The sequence below is a fragment of the Candoia aspera genome, chromosome 10 (genome assembly GCF_035149785.1).
Source record: "Candoia aspera isolate rCanAsp1 chromosome 10, rCanAsp1.hap2, whole genome shotgun sequence".
NCBI classification, from domain to species: domain Eukaryota; kingdom Metazoa; phylum Chordata; class Lepidosauria; order Squamata; family Boidae; genus Candoia; species Candoia aspera.
In genome coordinates this window covers 5440744-5459602 of record NC_086162.1, presented here as the reverse complement: position 1 = coordinate 5459602, position 18859 = coordinate 5440744, and the positions used below count along the sequence as shown (strand labels likewise).

Here is an 18859-nt window from a genome sequence, read left to right as displayed (position 1 = left end):
ACTCTCCAGGGTTTGGTCCAAAATGTAAAGGTGGTACACCCGGCAGTACAATAGACGCTCAACATCTTTTTTTATGTGTATCGCATAATGTATCTTAAAAAAAAATAAAGGTGGAGCTACCACCACACCCTTATGGCTGCCCATCTTAACTTCTTTGGCCATACCCTGTGGACACCACTCCTCTGACTGTTATCATTGGCGAAGGATGAGTGCCTCCATTCCAGGTTGCCATGAAAGAAACAACCACTTCTGTGAAAGGCTTCTGGACTACAGGTAGTCCTCAAGTTACGACCATTCATTTAACAACAGTCTGGAGTTATGACGGCCTTGAAATGTAACACACTTCCAAGTGTCACAAAACGTCACCCCTCCCATGGTCACATGATCGTATTTCGGGCACGTGGCATATAGCTCGTATTTATGACTGGTTGCAGTGTCCCACGGTGATATGAACACATTTTGTGACTTTTTTGCCATTTTCAGGCAAAAACCGCCCATTGAGGAAGCTACATTTGCTTAACAACCCATGGTTCGCTTAATGACTGCCATAAAAATGGTTGTAAAATCGGGTCCAGTCAGGTGGTGACTCGACTTATGACTGCAATGACTTATGATGGAAATTCTGGTCCTAATTGTGGTTGTAAGTCAAGGACTACCTGTATCTGGTTGGGATCTCAGAATGTTCATAGCCCTGGCCCCCAAACACCCTTTTCCTATGATTTCTGGGAATATTGTTATGCTTATTAACTGATTCTTTGCCTTTCTGGTTTCCTCTGGTTTCTGTAGATAAACATGGCCGCCAATGAAGTGCTCCCTCCCTATTTCAATGCCGTTGACAAGTGGTCTGGGATGATCCATGAGCCGCTCGATCAAGGCAACTGTGCAGGGTCGTGGGCCTTTTCTACAGCAGGTAGCAACCCTGGGATGCAAATGGAAGGCTCCATGTGATAGTTACAGCAGGACAAGGTCGTCCTCCATAGGGGTGTGCAAGCTGTTGTCTACTTATTATGCCCTCTGGGACTCTCTGATTAAATTTTTTTAAAAATACATCCTTCTTCCAAACCCAGTCCAACTTCATATGCGATATGATACCCCCTACTTGGTGGTGCGTAGCTCCTTAAAGCATCATTTACTGGCCTTGGCCCTCACAATGTTGCCAGGTGTCTCTTCATACTTAAGGACATAGGAGACATGGCCTTCTACTCAGCCCGTGTAGGTCCGTATCATCTACGTAGGAACCAAATGGCAAGACCCACGGTTTCTTTGGGCTTGTCGTCTCACTTCCAGAGGAAGTTCTGAGATGCTGGCTTCCCACTGAGTGCATTGCTTGCTCAGTTTTTCCCGCTTAGCTTTGATTTGTTTCTGAAAATCTCTCGAGCACCTGCAGGGCCTGGAGCTATATAGCCACATACTTTGCATCAAGCATCTCATTCCTTTTTCTCATGCTAATAGGCTCGCACTTGAATGTTTTTGCCCCTCTCCTCACTGCCCCTCATCCTCCCTCTTCCCATTCTTCAGCCCTAGATCTGCAGCTGGAGAGTTGGATGCAGGAAACTCAACAGGCTTCTGACCACATGTATCTTTTACTCTCCAGCGGTGGCCTCTGACCGGATCTCTATCCATTCCATGGGACACATGACACCTGCCTTGTCCCCGCAGAATCTGCTGTCTTGCAACACTCGGCACCAACAGGGCTGCAATGGGGGCCGCGTGGATGGAGCCTGGTGGTTTTTGCGCAGGAGGGGGTGAGTGGCCAATTGTCCTATTCTGCAAATGAGCCTGGGACAGTTTGGGCTTTCCAGTGAGGTCAGCGACATGGGTATAGTGCAAGAGACTTTCATTTCCAAGTGGTACAACCTACTATGGCATTTAAGACTGCCAAGCTTTGTTAGCTGCCAAGAGCCTATTAAGAAAGAGTCATGAAATCAGGTGGTGGACCTTGATTTGACCAGAATGCCAAAGCAGTTGGCTTTTGGACTAGGACAGAGTTCTAGTGAAGCTTTCCCTCTGTGCTTCTCTACCATGCAATGCAGTCCTTACAATTTGCAGAGGATTCTTGGGAGCAGCTGTGTCCACATGCTAGGGTAAAACGAATCAAGATGGTAGCTGCAATCATGTGACCAAAGCTTTGCCGGGTTTTTTATGTGCGTCACATGTGCAACACACATAAAAACCAGGCAGAGCTTTGATCACGCTGTTGGGGTTGCCATATTGTCTTTTTTTAGCATGCCCTGTGGACACTCCTACTTGGGAGCTTCTGAAGTTATGTATTCAGCCTGTGCCATCTGCTTCAAGGAGCTTTGTAGGAGCTACGCTTCTGCTTCCTTGGAATGCACCCAAGAGTGGTTGTGATGGGTCGGTGTCTTTCCTGTTGCCCGCACTCATTTCATTGGCCCTGTATTTGGAAAACTACTAACCAACCTTCCCCAAGTTAGCATTTTCCAGAAGTCCATCCCAACCTCCATTGTCTCTGGCCAGTATAGAAGATGGGTATGCTGCTTTGGAATAGAGAAGGCTTACATCTCTGGAGACCACCAAGTTAGCATAGCTACTGCCGTTACAACCAGAGGGGAATTAGCACTTGTGGAAAGCTATGGAATAGAAGTGGGCAGAGGGAATGCAAGTTTTAAAGGAGCTGCAGAACAAGACTTAGGGCCAAACTATATGTGACATTAAGCACATGGTTTGACATTGTATGTGATTTTTTGAAAACTGCAACCAAGCTACCACTGAGACGGGAGAACAGTCAAGACTGAGTTCATCAAGAAAAAATAAAACCAAGTTTCTTTCTGTACCTTAGCCTTGATCAAAAGGAGGAATAGAAAGCTCTGCTATCACAAGTGCTTGAGAGGGAAACTTCTACAGACTGGAAAGGAAGGAATAAAGAATGGTCTTGTGTCAGTCACCAGTCTGGATCACATTTCTCTAGGTTGTTATTTATCACCCACATCCTCAAGAAGGGCCAAGCTAGCTCATGAGCAGTTTGATCTTTGGAAGTGAGCCAGCCAATTACTGAGTTCCAAGCCACCTCCAAATCATTCTCTTTTCCCCCTTTGGTCTTCTAGGGTGGTGACAGATGAGTGCTACCCCTTTACCAGCCAGGAAAAAGAGAGCTCCCTTGCCAGTCCGCCTTGCATGATGCACACCCGATCCACTGGCAGGGGGAAGAGGCAAGCCACGGCACGTTGTCCCAACCCACAGACCAACTCCAACGAGATCTACCAGTCCACCCCAGCATATCGTCTCTCCTCAAATGTAATCCTGCCTTTTCTTCTTGCTGCCATGCTGGGAAGGTTCATGGGGTGGGGTTAGGGCTATAGGAAATGGCAACAAGACCAGGCTGCATTAATGCCTTCCCATTAGTTGCCACTTGATGCAAGTAGAACAGTGGTCAGCAATCTTTTCAGGCCCTGAGTGCAGCTGGACAATTTCACAGAAGACCTCAACAGCTTCTCCTAAACAACTCAGAAGGTCACAAGTTCTTGTGGAAGGATGTTGCTCCTGTTGATTAGCAACCGTGCAAGATTTCAACCCCCTTGATTTCAATTAATGATTGGTCCCTGATGCCAACCCTTGATCTACTATCATTTGGAAAGGTGGTTCATACTCCGTTGTAGCTGGGAAAAAAGGCAAGGGATTTCTCATTCCTTCACGTCAAGTTCCGTCCAACCAAATTGTCTTCTTCTACACAACTGCTAAGCATCCAGTTGCCCTTTGAATCAAGTTACCTTCCCTCTCCTGTATCTAAATAAGATAAGTGAAATGAATGAATGAAACTAAGCCAGGCAAATGCAGCTGTAACAAGGACAACCCTCATTTTTATACATCTAACCGCAGAGGTCCTGGCAAATTTCCATGGTAGTGTGGGCTCCCTGGAATGAGAAAAGTTTGGGTGAGATTCCTTAGATGCTAATTATTACTTTCCTGTCCACCCTGTGGAAAGGCAGCTTTGTGACTGGAACTTGTTTCTAGGTGACCTGTGGCAAGCCTACAGGTCCCTTTTGTCGTATGATGCTGATTTTACATTTGTACTTGTTGTGGTTGTGGCTGAGGGGTCTGTAATGCACACTCACGCAACACATAACTTTTTTCTGTCTTTTTCTCCCAAAGAAACTACTTATATCCTCTCCATGCAGGCTGATGAGTGTCACCATTGGCATCATGCCCCCCTCCCTACACATCTGTACTTTGAGCATTTCTGATTTGGCCTTTTGCCTCCAACAGATTGTCCCCATGCAGAAGAAAAAAGGAACAAAAAGACAAAAAGAGTATAAAACATGGCTGATGCTCAAAGGTGGCAAGCATCATCCCGATGTATCATGGAATCTACTCATTTTCAGTATTAAACGGTGTTATTAAAAATATTTTAAAAAATGCCAGAGATGACCTGTTGCACGTTTAAAGGTCCTTCTTGAAGCAGCCAAGATGCACGGACCGTCACAGATATAAATGACTTTCAAGAAGATTGGACAGATCTAGAGAGGTGCTGGTCAGTGGCCAAACTCCACCAAGTCAAGGAGAATATTGGGGCCAGGACCTATTTTGGCAGGACATAATGGACAAAATGGGTACTTTACGCCCAGCAAAGCAAGGGACTGGGCAGTCATATGTGCCCCTGAGCTGCACTTTTGCCTGTCTGAAAGGAACCCCTGTGTTGAAATAATGGGGAGCAAAGAGAAGAAGTTATGGTCCTTGGGAGTCTCCATTGCTAAGTAATGTCAGCATGATCACCTATCGGTTCTCCTTAACCAGGCACCCTTTAAATGCGCAGTATTACAGCATACATTGAACCCCTGAATCTAACCGTAGTGGTTGGGGATGATGGACACTGGGGAGCACCAGGAGGAGGAAAACTGTTAATAGGATCAGGCTGGCCCTTGAGAGACCAGAATATTAGCTCCTCATGTAGAGAGGAGCTGTGAGAAAGGAGCAATTCCTTCTGATTATCTGTAGAGCTAACTTCTGCCTTCTTCTTGCAGGAGAAGGAGATCATGAAGGAGTTAATGGAAAATGGGCCTGTGCAAGGTGAGGCGGGCTGTTGGAAATGCACAACAGGGTGGAAGTGATTTGTTCTGAAAGGTGGTGGCCCAGTTGTCCCATTGATTAGCGTCCAATGTCTGCACCTTTTTTTGGAATGATTTGTTCCCAGATATTAAGAATCAGGAGACTGCTATGTAAATGGCCAGTTGCAAGCTTCCCCATTGTCAAGCAGACCAGCCCGCTCCCGAGACCGTAAGAACATTGCTAGAAAGAAAATCAGAAGGTCTCTGCCCTAATGTACATAAGGACATCACCATTTGAGATGGGAAATAGCTGCCAACATTGCTGGAGTTCTTGTAACCTATCCACTTCATCTCAATAAATCTTGCTAAAGAGAACTCCATGAGAACTGTGCATGGAAAGAATCGCTCTTTGGCAGCTCATTCCAACAAGAGAACCTTTCTTATTTAACCCATTTATCCCCATATAGACTTTCTGATTTTCCTTCGAACAGCCTTCCTATGATCTGGTGAAGGGAGATGCTCACTGACAATGGAGAAGTTTGCAGCTGGCTGTTTACGCAACAGTCTCAGGGATCCTGAGCTGCACAGGGAGTAACAATTCCACTTTTCTGTTCGCCAGAAGGCAAAAGAAGCATCCTTGAATTGGTGTACAACATAAAACAGAACACAATAACAGAACAGAACACAACACAACACCACACCACAACATAAAATAAATGAGGGAGTCAGAGAGCTGCTGAAAAAAAGGAGCCATTCTTAGCCACAGATAAGTGACCATCACTGGATTCCCACAACATGCTAAAGCCTGAACCTGGGTGAACAAAAGGCAACGTTGTTGGGCTTCACAATAGCTGTGTTCACAGAGTGTGCAGTGTCCAAACAAATGAATCATGTGGTGACTTAACCTGATGACCTGGTTTGTACAGCAAGCTAAAACAAAGGCTTGCTTCTCACAACTCATTCAATGACAAACCCCTCACCTGGCCTAGCTGGTTGTAGGAATGCAGGTTTTCTTTCCAATATGAAGGAATGAGGTATTTTGGCAGGGTGGGGGCTGAAAAGTCAAAGGTGAGTTTGCTGGAAGTCTTAAGGAGGGTAGGGTACAGCAAGATCCCCACCGTAGTTTTCACAGCATGATTATTATAATAATTGGGTGGAAGTGGTGGTGTTGCCTATGTGCATTTAACCAGATTATTAAAAATACCTAGCAGTTTCATGCAAGTGTGGAAAGTGTTCATATGGGTTGAACTGGGGAAAACCAGCCATCTGGGAAATTGGGGTAGAAGATGTCCTAAGATGTCCTTTAGAAGCTTGTTGGTGATTAATCTTGAGAGGGCTAAACTGTGCTCTTCAGCTTTCTACATCTGCAATGAATGAAGGGAGCAAGATGTTGTGATCCAGTTTAGCAGCTTGTGTGAACATACAGTAGTCTTTGTGGGTATTATATGATTCAGTGCCTTCCGCAAACCTAGAAAATGGCTTAATTTGATCAATCTTAAGTGAGTTGTGAGTTTGCCATTGAGCAGCAAAGCTTTTTCCATGCCTGTTTTAAGCAGGATGTGCAAGAAAGTGGCGGTGCGGAGCAAAACTTGGTTGAGCTCAAAAAGGTTAATTAGGATTTAATTGGTTAGCTCCTGGAAATTCCAAGGAAATACCAGTGAAGCCAAAAAACAAAAAAATCCAGGAAGAAAGCAATGAAAAACATTTCCATAATGTTATTAAAAATCTGTATGGACTTGTCCAGGAGGTCACCAGGAAAAGGAAAATCGGCAAGACTGTCTCCAGACAATAATTTGCAGCCTTGGAAGTCCATGTCAATAATGGGTCAGGAAACAGCCCAGACTTGCTGCCAACACTCTAAGGATAGAAATGCCAGTTGCATTATGGCAGCTCAGAATCAAGCTGAGGAAACAAGCTTTCAAACCCGCAGGATGCCTCAAACTTTTCCTCCTTTGCAATGCAAATGCTTTTCGGTGCAATGGTCCACAATGTTCCTGGGACACCCCCACCTCCATCCCACTTCCCTAAGTGTGGCATCCTTAACTTTTCAAGGTTCATATGGGTTGAACTGGGGAAAGCCAGCCATCTGGGAAATTGGGGTAGAAGATGTCCTAAGATGTCCTTTAGAAGCTTGTTGTTGATTAATCTTGAGAAGAGGGCTAAACTGTGCTCTTCAGCTTTCTACAACTGCATGAATGAAGGGAGCAAAATGTTGTGCCTTGTCAAGGTGTCAATAAGCTTCTGCTTGTGCAGAAGGCAGAGCCAGGAAGGACCCCCTTATGATCAAGAGACATGGCCTGTTGGTGGCTGTCCTGGTCTCCTGCCTTCCCCATCAAGGTGAGCTCCTGGACATAAGTCTGTATGGACTTGTCCAGGAGGTCACCAGGAAAAGGAAAATTAGGAAGACTGTCTCGCCTTATGCTTTGGTGCAAGAAGCATAGAAACCAGGTGGAAAATTTGACAAGCTGTTTCTGCCCAGCTCTAGCCTTCACTTTTGTGCTGAGGATGAGCCCAGAAATATTGGTGGTTGAGTTGTGAAGGGTGGGGTGTTCATGCCAGGCCCTTTTTCTATCCTATATCCAAACTGGCCCTATCTCCTTTCCTTTCCTCTGCAGCCATCATGGAAGTCCATGAAGACTTTTTTGTGTATCGAAGTGGGATTTATCAGCATACACCTGTAGCAGGTGGGAAGCCAGAACGGTACCGACGGCACGGCACCCATTCCGTCAAGATTACTGGGTGAGTGAGATCACTGGAAAAGTCAATGAGAAACCAGAATCCAAGGTGTTCCTTCGTGAGTGAATACTTTGTCTAATGATAAATGTCAAAGTTGGGTTTGTTTTGGCATGCTGTTTCCAGCAGTAGATAACAGCCCCTGGGAAACTCAAACCTATATATGAAATTAAGAACTTTCTCTGGAGGTTTGTGGCTTTGCATCTGGCTTCCAGACTGTTGCTCAGATTTATCATCCTACCCGTTATTTGTCCCCCCATGAAATGTTTTACAACTTCAGGTTTTCCTGTTCTAGGTCACTAAATTTTGCACTCTCTCTGTCCCAACCTGGTCTTTCAGAACCAGCCAGAACTCTGCTTGGACTCTACCAGCATTTATAGTATACTGTAACAGTTTTTTTAAAAAAAATCCGTTCAATTGTGTCTGATTCTTGGAGACTGCCTAGACAACTCCCTGTGGTTTTCTGGGCAAGGTTTTTCAGAAGTGGTTAGCCCTTGCCTGCTTCCTAGGGCTGAGAGAGAGTGACTGGCTCAAGGTCACCCAGCTGGCTTTGTGCCCAAGGTGGGACTATAACTCACGGTCTCCCGGTTTCTAGCCCGTAACCACTGCACCATACTGGCTCTCACTATAACAATATACTAGCTAGTACTTATTAAATTTCCAGGTGTCAACCCTAGGTAATCTATAACTTTATACTATCCCATTTTCATTGAGGAAGCAAAGGGTGATGCAGCTCCAAATGGGACATTTGCACAATGGATAGTGTTAACGAGAACACATGCACACAAACCCACACACACAAGCAGACTCTGCAGACTAAAAAGTATACTGTTTCATCTGTTCCCTAACATGCTAAATTTCTATATCTGCGGATACTGTTTTCGTATAGTTGTCACTTGAAGGAGATTTGAAGGAGATATACATCTCCCTTGAAGGTTGTGGTGATACAACCACGACAGGGATTCGATTAACTACTGTTGTGTGACTTCAGTGCCTACATCAGATGGCCTGGCCTCGTCTCATCTCGCGTCAGAAGTGCAGGAAATAGAAAGGGGGAAAGAATTAATTGAAACTTAAAAACTTAAAAACATTTAATAAAAATATAAAATTTATATAACTCTAGCCCAGTGCTGGGCCACATTGATGGCAGAGGTGTTTCCAACCAGTGAGTCATTCTGTGTGCATGTCGGTCCCAAAGGGCACTGTAAAACATGGGTAGTTGTTTGAATATTGCCTCATCTGCAGCACGGCCTGGTTTTTGTGTGCAGGAACATTAGGCAATAGACCAGGGTTTCTCCACCAGGGTTCCGTGGCACCCTAGGGTTCCACGAGAGGTCCCCAGGGGTTCCCTGGGAGATCACGATTTATTTTAAAAATTATTTCAAATTCAGGCAACTTCACATTAAAGAGGCAAGTTTCATTATTTTTAGTTTAAGAGCACTGTTCATGCATATAGACAGGCCTACCCATGAAACAAAAACAAGAATTTTGTAACTTCTGGCCTCTATTTGAGCCTGAATGTGCAGGGGTTCCCTGAGGCCTGAAAAATATTTCAAGGGTTCCTCCAGGGTCAAAAGGTTGAGAAAGGCTGCAATAGACCAAAGATGTTCATGGCAATATCTATCCTTTTGTGACAGATTTTTGTTGTTGGATGCCTGTTGAATGATGTAAGTAAAACAAACTTTTGCCTGCAAATATTTAGCACTTCAGCTAGAAAGTGCTAAAGTATTTTGTACCTTAGGCAGACCTCATATGTATCATTCCACCCTTGAGCTCTGACATGGCACAGAGAAGGCATGCGTAAGGAATTTAATTGTTTGAAATTCCAAAACAAACTGATCCAAGCTCCTGGATTAATGTGTACAGCAGAATTTAAATCACCTCCTGGTATGTGCAATTCCCACAGGTTTCGATGCGCAATGACCTGCTCACGTAATCATTTGCGCAATGTACATAGAATCTACATTTGGAAATATGTATTTGAGTGTCTGTTTTGTGCAGTTTTTAAAATCATGGACAGCCATGGACGAATCAAATGAGAGTTATATAAAAAGTATGCCCATTTGTTTTCTGAAAGATATCGTGTATTTTACTGGCTGTCGATGAAGCGTAAATTGTGTGGCAGGAGGAGGATTTGGTGGAAAAGAGGAAGATCAGGAAACCCACAGTTGCTGGGGAAAGGTGTGGAGACTTGTAGAGGACCAAGATAATATGCTGAGGAGCAGAGAAAAGAAAGGCTCATCTGCTGTTTCTTTGCATCTTGCTTTCAGCCCTGCTAAGGGAGTCTTACGTCGATCCTGTTAAAACTGGAAGAAGGAGATACGTAGATAAATAGTTCTCTTTTGACTTCCTCTCCCCTTCTTGCCTTCTCTCTACCCCTGACTTTTTGGAAGCTGCCATGGGTGAGGAGAATATGTCCTCAGCAAGAGCTTCTCACTCCTCATTAGCCTGCTTTGAAGGCACCCGCTGGGCGACTGTAGGTGGGACGTTGCAAGCCAACACACCAGCCGTTGGTGGAATGAAGCCTGAATGCTGCTAAGGGAGGCTGAAGGGGGAGGAAAAAGTTGTACAGGTAGCCCTTGACTTACGGCCATTCATTTAGCAACTGTTCAAAGTTACGATGGTGCTGAAAAAAGTGACTTACGACCGGTCCTCACATTTACGTCCATTGCAGCATCCTCGCAGGCATGTGATTGCGATTTGAGCACTTGGCAACCGGCATGTACTTACAATAGTTGCAGTGCCCTGGGCTCACACGATCATCATTTGCAACCTTCCCAGCCAGCTTCTGACAAGCAAATTCAATGGGGAAGCCAGATTTGCTTAACAACCACAGCAAAAAAAGGTTGTAAAATTGGGTGTGGTCACATGATGCCTCACTTAATGACCACACCGCTTAATGACAAATTTTCTGGTCCCAATTTTGATCATAAGTTGAGGACTACCTGTACCTGAACTGTCCCAGTGTTGGAGTTGAGCACAAATTTTTTGACATGCTTGGGCAATTTGGGGGCAGGTGAGGGGTTGGTAGAGGCAGGGTGATTCTCCAACCATTTCTCCAGGGTAGGACTTCCTTTTTGCTGTGATAATTGTACAGGTCCTTCCGAAAGCCTCTTGGGAAGGCATTCCCTCCTGAGGTCTTCCTTTAGGATTTTCCAGGAAGGCAACATGGCTGCAGTTCACTGGAAAGAGGATGCTGCAATGAAAGCTATTTCCTGGGTCACCCGATAGTTTAATAAGGAAAGAAAGTTCAGGAGGGGCCACATTTTATTGTATTGTGTTGGATTGTATTCTCTGAAATTCTCTCCCTTCCCTTGAAAAATTCTCACAATTCAATTCTCTTTCATTGAATGGAATTAAAATTTGAAGGAAGGCTGTTCTGCAAGGGATGTCCACAAAGCACGGTCAAAATGTCAAGATGGTGGCTGTGATGGTGCAGCTGAAAACCTGCCTGGTTTTTTATAAGTGTCACCCATAAAAAAAACCAGGCAGATTTTCAACTGCACCCTCACAGCCACCATCTTGACTATGGAGTCCTTGGTGCTCTCTGAGCCTGGTTGTTTTCTTGCAGATGTTTCATTGCCCAACTAGGTAACATTGTCACCGAAGAAGTTGCCTAGTTGGGCAATGGAACGCCTGCAAGAAAACAACCAGGCTCAGAGAGCACCAAGGACTCCACATTTCAACCCTGAGCTACAGAGATTCTCTTTGTTTGGTACCATCGTGACTTTTATAATCATGCTCTGGGACATTCCTGCCTTCTTCAAACATGTGGTACATCCACATCAGTGTACACGCTACAGTTCTGGTTGCCACATTTGAAAAAAGAATGGACTGGAATAGGTCAGAAGAGGGCAACACAAATAGCAGGGTTTTGGGACACTTTCATTTGAGAAGAGGCTAGAAAATTTGAGATCCTTTAACTTAGAAAAAGTCAACTGAGGGGGAAATAAGATTGAAGTGAATAAAGTCATTTATGGTATGCAGAAAGGGACAGGGAGGAGTGTTCGTCCCTTTTTCTAAGCAGACTGGGAGTCAAGCAGTAACGCTGACCGAAAGATTTCAAGCAGGCAAAATGAGAAACTTCCTCTCACACAGCCACATCATTAACCTGTGAAATGTGTTCCTCTGTTGCTCCTTCTACATGATGGCTGAAAATAAAACCACCTATTTCTCCCTTGCTCCTACGTGTTCCAGGTCACAGTGATGAATTTATTTCAACCTTTTCATTTCAGATAGCTTTTGTCATGCGCACAATTGCCAGGTTGTGGACTGCAGCAGTTAGCACCTGCCAACAGCCGATGGCAGATGCATCACAGTTTATTTTAAATTGATTTTTCAAAACAGTATTTTGGGTAACTTTCACACAGCTGGTATTCAAATATTCTTTTTTATCATTCAGATTTATGATCTGTCCTTGCAATACCTTTGTATTGTTTAATCTGTAAAATTTATTACCCCAAGATGAGATGATGGCTATTGACGTGGATGGCTTTACAAGCAGATTAGTTAGTTAATTAGCTAGCTAGTTAGTTAACTGTTTATTTATTAAATTCATAGGTTGCCCAGCTCTACCCTGAGTCTGGGCAGCATGTAATATGAATGTAAAACCATAGACTGCAAACAATATAAAAATAACACAAAATTCTCACCATCATCCCTGCAAGGATCTGCCACCTGCTCTAATCCAAAGCCAGGTTTTAATTAAAAGCTCATTTGAATAAGGTCAGGGTGGATATCATTCCGAGGGGGAGGCCCTGCAACAAGGAAGCCCTGCTTCCTGGGTCCCATCAGGCGACACTGTGTAATTGATGGGACTCAGAACATGCCAGCTCTTCCAGATTGCACAGGACAGGAGAAGCCACGAGAGAAGATAACCAGGCCCAGTTCGTGAAGGCCAGCACTGTCAAGGGCTAACACCCTCGAAGACTCAAGGCTACCCATGGATCAGGAGCAGAAGTCTCCCAATGCCATCTGCAGAGCAACTACAACCATAAAATAGATCTCAAGACCCCAGAGGCATCTGGGTGGTTCCTGTGACAACCCAATGCTATGGCCATATCTAGCGCAGTCCTTCTTACCTTCATACAAGGGGTATGAGGGGAAAAAACACACACACAAATGAGAATTTCTCTGCCTAGCACTATATTGAACCCAGTCCTGAAGGTGAAGCAGGCAAGATGGTCCAAAGCTGGAATCAGCCCTGTTCTGATGCTGGGCATGGATGAAAGAGCTGGCCTGTTTTCATCTGCGTCATGTGGAAAATTATGGAATCTTGTGTGCTGAGAAATGCAGATGACTAACCATTCTGGATCGCTGCCAAGAGAGTTGTCTTGGTAGCGGGATTCATCACAAGTCAGCCCGCTTCCCTCCAGAGGTGCCTTCTCTCCACACACACACACACAACCCACCCAGCTCAACATAGTTGCCTTTTAAAGACAATCTTTAAACCCCAGCTTCTGAGCTGTTTGGGCAGGACTTGCTGGAGAATTTGAACTGGGTTGCAGCAAATCAGGAAAGCTGCAAAATTCTAAGCCGGTGTTTTTCAAACCTGGCAACTTTAAGATGTATGGACTTCAACTCCCAGAATTCCCCAAACCAGAACTGCATTGTCCTCACAGTGGTGATCACAAAACCCATCCAAGAAAAGACTCAACAGCAACATTTGCACAGCAAGCTAATCTGGGTCACTGGGCCCATCACACCCACCAAGCCACTTTGGTGAGTTTGGGGCAGTGTTTCTCAACCTTGGTGACTTCAAGATGTGTGGACTTCGACTCCCAGAATTCCCCAGGGAGTTGAAGTGCACGCATCTTAAAGTTGCCAAATTTGAAAAAAAAACCCCATCTAAGGGTACCATTGGCCTCAGGCAGCCTTTGTGAATTTTTTATCTTGCTTTCTGAGCTGCAGTAAACCCAGGGTTGTCGTAGTTACTCATTCCAGCAAGAACATAGAAACAGTGATGTGCAACCGCCTGTCCTCCCCCATTGGAATGAAGGAAAAAACACTGCACCACAGGGCAAGCTGTGGCCCTCCACCAGAAATGTAGTGCTGTATTTTCCACTTACCTTATTTTCTTGTGCTGGTTGTAAAAGGAAAGGCAGGCTCTGTTCTGGGCTTATCAGCCAGGAATGAAATGGGAAACCCCTCAAGCGAGTGCCAAGTCTTTGCTTTGGCTACGTCATCTTCACTTCTGGACAGAAATAATTAATGTGTGTCTGCAGCATGCATTTTTCCCAAAGGTTCCTGACAAACTGTGGTTTGGGGCAGACCCCTTGCATAGAAGGCAGTAAAGGGGAATTGTGGGAATCATATTTATTAGCATGTATTAGTAGAATTTATATGCAGCTGAACTTGCTTAAAAGAACTAAGTTTTAAAGGAGAGACAGCAAAACGGTTTTGATCATAGCTTCATTTGTAGGACCTATGATAATAAATTATTCCAGAATTCTCACTTGAGTCACAAATAGCCAGGCTCAAATTATCCTAGTTTGGACTCATTACGTGAGGATCCAGCTCTCTGGAGAAGTCAATCGTTCTGGGAAAGGTCGAAGGAAAGGGAGAAAAAATGATCAGCAGCAAGGCGGATGGATGTTATTACAGGGTTGATGTGGCTGGAAGATCTGAAGGACCAGGCTGGGGACAGCTTGTCATGAAGGAAACCTTTGTAGTTGCTAAATGTTGAAGCTATGATGATGGCACATCATAATCATCATCAATCATATCTGCATTTCTTTTTTATTTTTGCAGTATTCCATGCCCATTCTGGTTTCTTTTACATGTTTTCATGTATAGTTTTCAGAAATCCTAGCATTCCTCTTGAGAACACTAGATTGCCTGCCTCCTCTTTTCCCATGCCTATCTTCACCAACTTGCAACCCTCCAGATGTGTTAGCAGTTGAACAGACGCTTTTGTTTTGTTTTGTAACACAGGTGGGGAGAAGAACGGAAGCCTGATGGGTCAAATCAGAAATATTGGGTGAGTGCCGCCAAGGAGGATAGTAAATGTATTCCTTCTGTCAATGAGTTCAATGCTTCAACACAGTGCATTTAAGCGGGTCAGCCAGAGGCATCCGTCTAGATCAGGGTTTCTCAAACTTGGTAACTTTCAGACAGGTGGACTTTAACTCCCAGAATTCCTCAGCCAGCATGAATTGTGATCATGTGATCGCGGGGGCGGTGTGATGGTTTGTGATGGTCGTAAGTGCGAGTACAGGTCATAAAGCACTTTTTCTGAGGCCATCGTAACTTCAGACTGTTGTTAAACGAACGGTCATTAAGTGAGGACTACATGAGGCTAAATCTCCACCAGGAAGCTCCCACAAAATAGTTTCTGTAACAAATTGCAATGGTGTCAAAACGATCACACATGAGTAATGACATCGTCATGAAATGTCACCATTACATACTTGTGTCCCAGGGTCTACAAAAGTGCATAAATCAAGGTAATTGCATGATGTCATTTGTTGCACATGTTGCCATTTGTTCCTCCCTTGCCCCCCTCCCCCAAGGTCCCCCATTTAAGATAACGTCCAGCACCTTAGACACAGGGCTACACTGGTTCACTATTGACCTGTGCTACAGGGTTGTTGTAAGCATTTTAAAAAGCATACAATGTTAAACTCCAGTATTGCACACACATCAATGCTCTTCTACCGGAGACCCTTTTCATGGCCTATTCTATCTCTGGCTTCAGATTGCAGCCAACTCCTGGGGCAGGCCATGGGGTGAGAACGGCTACTTCCGCATTGCCCGAGGGACCAACGAGTGTGAGATCGAATCCTTCGTGGTGGGCGTCTGGGGCCGGGTTGGAATGGAAGACATGCACCATAAGAAGTGAGGACACTTCAGCCTGCATCATGATACCAGGAAGAACTTCTTTCCTTCTGTTGGCCCTATGTTCTTTCTTCTCCTCAAAGCATCTGGTATCTAGAACAGTCACAGGACCTAACTACCAAGGTGTTGCCTCCAAAGACAATGGGCTTTTTCTCTGTTCTGGGGGGAAGCCTAGAACTGTCATGAGGATGTTGAACTTGGAAAGACTTTGGAGGGTCCTTCCTCAGATGGTGGGAAAAAGCCTGAGAACTTATGAAATGACTACCAAAAATGTCTACGTTTTCTTGAAAGGGACCAAGAGAAGATACCCAGTCTGACATTTTGCTCTGCATAGCTCACATCCTCACAACCAGAGTGACCCTGGAGACACCAGAAGCAAACCTTGCCAGGGTTCCCTCCCGAGGATGGCAAGTTGCAGGTGATCTGAGGAAACCTGCTCTCTGGGAGACCAAGTGAGCATTTTCTTCTGAGTACGTTCTGTGATTCTACATTATAGAGCCATCTCGGAAGGGATGACATCTCTTCTGATCTTCCCCAGAGGCAACCATGGTGAAATAAGAAGTTGCGAGGCTCTTGGGCCAAACTTTCAAGCACCTCAGGTAGCATCTCTCCAGATGGGTGGATTTCTAGTCCTAGCAGGCATGTCCACAGTCATGGCCATTTTACATGTGTGCAAAGTGTCCTGGGATTCTCAAGAAGTTATTTCAGCCAAGTTAGCTGAACTTGGCTGAAATAAACTCATTTGGAAAGAGGCCAGATTGGGGAAGGCTGGCTTAGCCCACGTTTCCTGCCGTCAGGGAACAGAATGTTTCCTGCTTGTCCTATCAACGGGAAATAAGTATCTGATCCAGGAAAACACCATTTATGCAACATCAGCCTTTCTCCAACCAGGTTCTCCTCAGCTATGTTTGGCTTCTGCTTCCCACAATCCCTTGCTAACATGGCCATATATGGACCTGAAGGCAAAAATCTCTGGAGAGCATCAGGATGAGGTCAAGCTGCCTAGCTTGTCCACGGAAGTGGAAGGAGGAATTCCTGTGTTTCTTAACCTTCATTGTTCAGCCCACCATGAGGCGTTGCTACTCCAAGGATAATGCGAACAACATCACAGCATTGGCAGCTGAGTGCTCTGCAAAAGTCCTTCAGCTGACTTTCCGAGCCCCGCTGGAATAACAGTCCAGCTGTTTTAGGCCCATGCAAACTGGGAAGTAGGAGGAAATTCTTCTCCTTCTGTCTCCTCTGCCTGGTTTCAGCTCCCATGCTGTTTTCTCATTTCCCTGCAGCTCAGCCCAGCCCTGCCTTTTGCTGACTCCGACGACTTGGTGCGCCATCCTGGCGCTGATGCCTAGTGAAAACTTTTATCCTCCCCGCCTGCAGCCTCTCTTGGCCTACCCCGCTGGCCCCTCCTCTTTCTCTCGGCCTTTGACGCCCCAGTCCCTGCACCTTCCGTGCCTGGCATGAGACCCTCTTGCCGCTAAGCCTACCTTGGCTTAGCGGGCCCTTTGTTGAGACCTTAAGGCCGTTGAAGGGGAAGGGGCTCAGCCAGATGGGCTGGCTGGCTTTGTCCCATTCTGCAAGCTTTGCAAGCACCAGTGTCAACACAGAGCGGCTCTCATTGGTGTGAAAGAAGCGGAAAAAAGCGCATTAAAAGGCACATGTTCACGCTTGACCGAGGCAGGGAGCTTGGGAAGAAGTGCCTGGGCTAGCAGTCCTTTGCATGGAGCCGGAAAACTCTTTTATTGGAGGATGAAGGGAGAAAGTGGAGGCTTCCAGACTTGGATTCCTCTCCTAAGACCTGATCAAAGCAGAGATTAGGGGTGTTTAGGCCTGGTTCTCAGCAAAGTGGGGTGGGGCACCTTCGGTTCAAGTTGTAGACTTCAGGCTGGGATCTGAGGCTGCTCCAACAGACTGCTTGCTCGTATGCATTTGAAAGAACAAGAACTTCACTTGATTCTTTCAACTGGGTTAACTGGAAACACCCATTTGATGGACTGGAACAAGTTTTGAAAGCCCTAACCAAACCAAGGCCGGATTTGCACCATATACTAAACCACCAAAGAACGAAATAAAATGAAAACCAATGCAACGTAGCGTGGTCCGTAAAGGCAACCACTAGATTTGTAACAGATCCGGTTGAGCATAGTCGTGCAAGCCAAGGTAGAAAGCTAGCTTTTCAGGCTGGGCTTGAATCTGTCCCCTTCTACTTAGCTTTCTCAGTGAAGGGCATTTTTATGGCTATTTTTTGTAAAAGGTGGTTTGGTCCTGTTGGCCTCCACTTGGCAATCCAGTCCAAACCAAGATGGGTTTGCTCCATGTCAACTGGAACTGGGCTGTAGACATGCAACCACCTTCATCGATCCATAGGTAGCCATGATTCCATTTTAGGCAGGTTTTGTAGCTACTCGGTTTGGCAGGGAGGAGCCATGTCCAGTACGAACCCTTTGCTCAGGGCCACTGCTCTAGAGGACAAGATTCAGATGCGTGTCCAAAGGGCAAAACTCCTCTGAGCTGAGCTCCAATATGAGCCTGCGGATGTATCTGTGCAGTTTCCTTGGCTACAGTACGGAATGAGCAGACTATTGGCCTTTTTCGGATTTCTTTTCAACTTCCCAGTCTAGGTCTACAACCCTGGGATTTTCTAGTGGTCTCCCATCTCCCAGGCCTAACCTCGCTTAGCTTCTCAATCTTCCTGCTCACTAATCAAAGTTGTCACCTGAGTGAATAAGCAAAACTCAAACCTAATTTCTTCCAAGTATCTTCCAAATAACTTCCAAATTTCCCAGGTTATAAATCTTATTTCTAAGAACTTGCCTCTGATCAGGTAAAAACCTTCGTTCACAGAAAGGAACAATACTGCTATCTTCACTAAGCAAGAAACATTTGCAATTCTGTTATCCTTTTAGTATTTATTTTGCTTTCATGTGTTTGTTACTTGTGAATAAAGTGCATTGAAGATGCTGGCAGGAATTGTGTGTGATTTGTTTCTCTATCAACCCTGTCCTAGATTCCAACTAAGTGTTATCCGTGTCCCTTCTTGAATTAAATGTGATGCTTAGACTAAATTTTCAGAGCTTGTAGAATTTGTCTTTGATGAGCTGGGGAAGTTATTTATAGAGGTTTTTTTTTCTTTTCTCCCTGAAGAGCTGCTGAATTTTCACAAAGGCATTTAAGCCTAAAAAGTTAATGAATGTAGATCAGCATTAGGTAGCAGAGGTAGAAGTGTGAAGTAGAGAGAGAGAGATCCTGGCTTATAGTATATAATGGATGTAATGAAAGCTGGACATGGG

General features: G+C 45.1%; 1 protein-coding gene across 3 annotated transcripts in view; it reads left to right on the top strand.

Annotated features, from left to right (window-relative positions):
- Positions 1-18539, top strand: part of TINAGL1 (tubulointerstitial nephritis antigen like 1) — a 37897-nt gene extending 19358 nt beyond the window's left edge. For 2 of the 3 annotated variants that reach the window (XM_063312337.1, XM_063312338.1), the window contains exons 6-12: positions 787-910; positions 1595-1745; positions 3066-3255; positions 4980-5025; positions 7619-7742; positions 14670-14715; positions 15433-18539. In XM_063312337.1, the coding sequence (XP_063168407.1) occupies positions 787-910; positions 1595-1745; positions 3066-3255; positions 4980-5025; positions 7619-7742; positions 14670-14715; positions 15433-15576 (825 nt within the window). In that variant the 3' untranslated portion in view covers positions 15577-18539. Of the gene's footprint in view, positions 1-786; positions 911-1594; positions 1746-3065; positions 3256-4979; positions 5026-7618; positions 7747-14669; positions 14716-15432 lie in introns of those variants that run through there. The other variant, XM_063312339.1, reaches the window with a different exon arrangement.
- Positions 18540-18859: the final 320 nt, after the last annotated feature.